Raw genomic sequence first — 2,657 nt, forward strand, 5'->3', positions numbered from 1 at the left:
GGGGGGGGGGGGGGGGGGGGGGGGGGGGGGGGGGGGCGGGGGTGGGGCTGGGGTCAGGGGCAGGGGTAGGGGCAGGGGTAGGGGCAGGGGTAGGTCAATGCCCCTGGTTGCTCTTCTTCTTTATTTCTTTTCACGTGCCTCTAATAATAACTAATATTCATGTAGCTATTTAGCTACACTTTGCTTACATTATCTCATCAGAGTCTTGCAATAGCCCTGGGGTGATGGTTAAAATGGGTAGTAACATTCCTATTTTATAGATGCTGCTGCTGAGGTTCATGGAGGTTCATACAGCTTATAAATAGAAAAGCCAGGACTCAAGGGAAGTGTTTGAATCCCTAGTCCAGTGCTCTGCCCATTACAATTCTCTGCCTGTAAGTCTATATGCTATACAAGTCTGTGGGATTCTGAGGACATTCAGAACTCAGGCTCTCTCCTATGCACAAGGCAGAGAGGTTTGGAGCAAAGGAGATGCTACTGATGGAGACACAGACACCAGCATGTGCCTCCTCCAGGGAAGGTGATCTTGGCACCATTTGGGTGACCAGGATGGAGCCACCTAATGCATGTATTAAAAAGTCCTCGGCATAGCATAACTGCCTTCTTATTACCTCCGAAAACTTTTCTCTCCAGGCTGACGGGAACCGCGGTGGGAACCTGGGAGCAGACCATCTGTCTCCTGGCTGTCCTTCTCTTCCCCTGGCAGAGAGTCATCCCCCAGGAATTCGCCATTGTTCCAGGATCCCATGGTGCCATCAACTGCCTGGTACCGGACCTCCACACATATGCTGGTCTGTAAATGAGAGGGTGGGGGCGGGATGTGAACACTTGGAAGCTGGGAGAACCAGGAGGGGAAGAGGCAGAACATGTGGTGCCCTCATGATATGCCTCTGAGGGCTGAAGCATCTTGGAAGCTGAACTGGACGTCCTCTCCACTGCTCAGATTCCACCTATGGTTTTTAAAAATCAGCTCCCCATAAATTCTGATCCAATGAGTGCATGAACTCCCCTTCAGCCAACCTTGAAAATAAATATTAGACACTTACCAACCCTTCATCTAAAAAACAATATGGGAAGCATCTTGGGTGCAGGAGCTTCCTCCATCAGATTGCAAACTCCTGTGTCTTAATAATAATAAAAGCTAGCATTTATATAGTGACTTAAGTTTTAAAAAACATTTCACAAGTATTATCTCACTTTGTCCTCACAACAATCCTGGGAGATAGATACAATTATTATCTCCATTTTACAGATGAGGAAACTCAGGCAAATAGAGATTAAATGGCTTGCCTAACATGACACAACTAGTTAATATCTGAGCTTAGGTTCTTCTAACTCTTGATCCAAGACTTTGGCTAGCTACCTCTCACTTATTTTTTAAAGATAATTTATTTTAAATTTTCAACATTTACTTCCATAAATTTTAAATCCCCCCCCTCCTTCCTCTTTCCCAAGATGGCATGCAATCTGATATAGGCTCTACATAGATATTCCTATTAAAGATACTTTCACATTAGTCATGATGTATAGAAGAATTAGAATGAATGGGAGGAATCATGAAAAGAAACAAAACAAAACAAAAATAGTTTGCTTTGCTCTGCATCCAGATTCCATAGTTCTTTCTCTGCATATGAATGGTATTTTCCATCATGAGTCCTTTGGAATTGTTTTAGGACCTTGTATTGCTGAGAAAGGCTAAGTCTATTAAAGTCAGTCATCACACACTGTTGTTACTGTTACCGGCTGTTACTGTGTACAACATTTTCTTGCTTCTGCTCACCTAACTCAGCATCAGTTCTTACAAGTCTTTCCAGGTTTTTCTGAAGTCCACCTGCTCCTTATTTCCTATAGCACAATAGTATTTCATTACATTCATATACCACAACTTGTCCAGCCATTCCCCAATTGATGACTGTCTTTCACTTATTAAGTCAGTCCTAGAGAAGCTGTCTAACACTTCCCCAGGGTCACATTCCCAGTAAAGGTGTCCAAGTCCAAATTTTAAGTCAGGTCTCCTTGATTCAAAGTCCAGCATTCTGGCCACTGCTTTATGATGCCTCTAAAGTGGGAAAATGCAAGAAAGCTTCATAGAACCTTAGAGATCACCTCTTAGTAACCTAGGGTGGTTAGGGGAACAATGGGAGATAGCAATGGGTAGAGTGTTGGACTTGGATTCTGGAAGGATTTTGAGTTTATATCCTACCTCAGACGTTTACTAGCATGTGACCTTGAGCAAGTCACTTAACTTCTCTCTGCTTCAATTTTCTCATCTTTAAAATGAAGGGCTTAGATTCAGTGGCCTCTAAGGTCCCTTTGCAGCTATAAATCTATGATTCTATGGTCCTTTCTCCAATAACATCTAGCCTTAGCTTGAATATGTCCAGTAATAAGGAATTCAATGCTTTATGATGCCGATCTCATTGATAAGAAGTCTTCCCTTATTTTGGGCCCAGATCTGCTTCCTTGTAGCTACTATTCATTGGTCCTGGTTCTGCAGCCTTTAGGAGCTGAATAGGACAAATCTAATTCTTTTTCTGTGTGTTAGTCCTTCAGTCTGCAGAGAAAAATGATGTCAGTTGAAGAAGAAAGTCCAAGATATGACTTTTTCAAATCCATCCATCCATCCATCCATCCATCCATCCATCCATCCATCCATC

At 43.1% G+C, this 2,657-nt stretch overlaps 1 protein-coding gene across 1 annotated transcript in view; it reads right to left on the reverse strand.

Moving 5' to 3' along the window:
• Positions 1-2,657, reverse strand: part of OTOF (otoferlin) — a 187,330-nt gene that overhangs the window by 114,299 nt on the left and 70,374 nt on the right. Inside the window, exon 5 of the mRNA XM_069071807.1 lies at positions 612-793. Within this exon, the coding sequence (XP_068927908.1) occupies positions 612-793 (182 nt within the window). The remainder of the gene's footprint in view (positions 1-611; positions 794-2,657) is intronic.

The sequence above is a fragment of the Petaurus breviceps genome, unplaced genomic scaffold, assembly GCF_028583685.1.
Source record: "Petaurus breviceps papuanus isolate PSGF00001 unplaced genomic scaffold, PetGlider_PUasm1.0 90845, whole genome shotgun sequence".
NCBI lineage: Eukaryota > Metazoa > Chordata > Mammalia > Diprotodontia > Petauridae > Petaurus > Petaurus breviceps.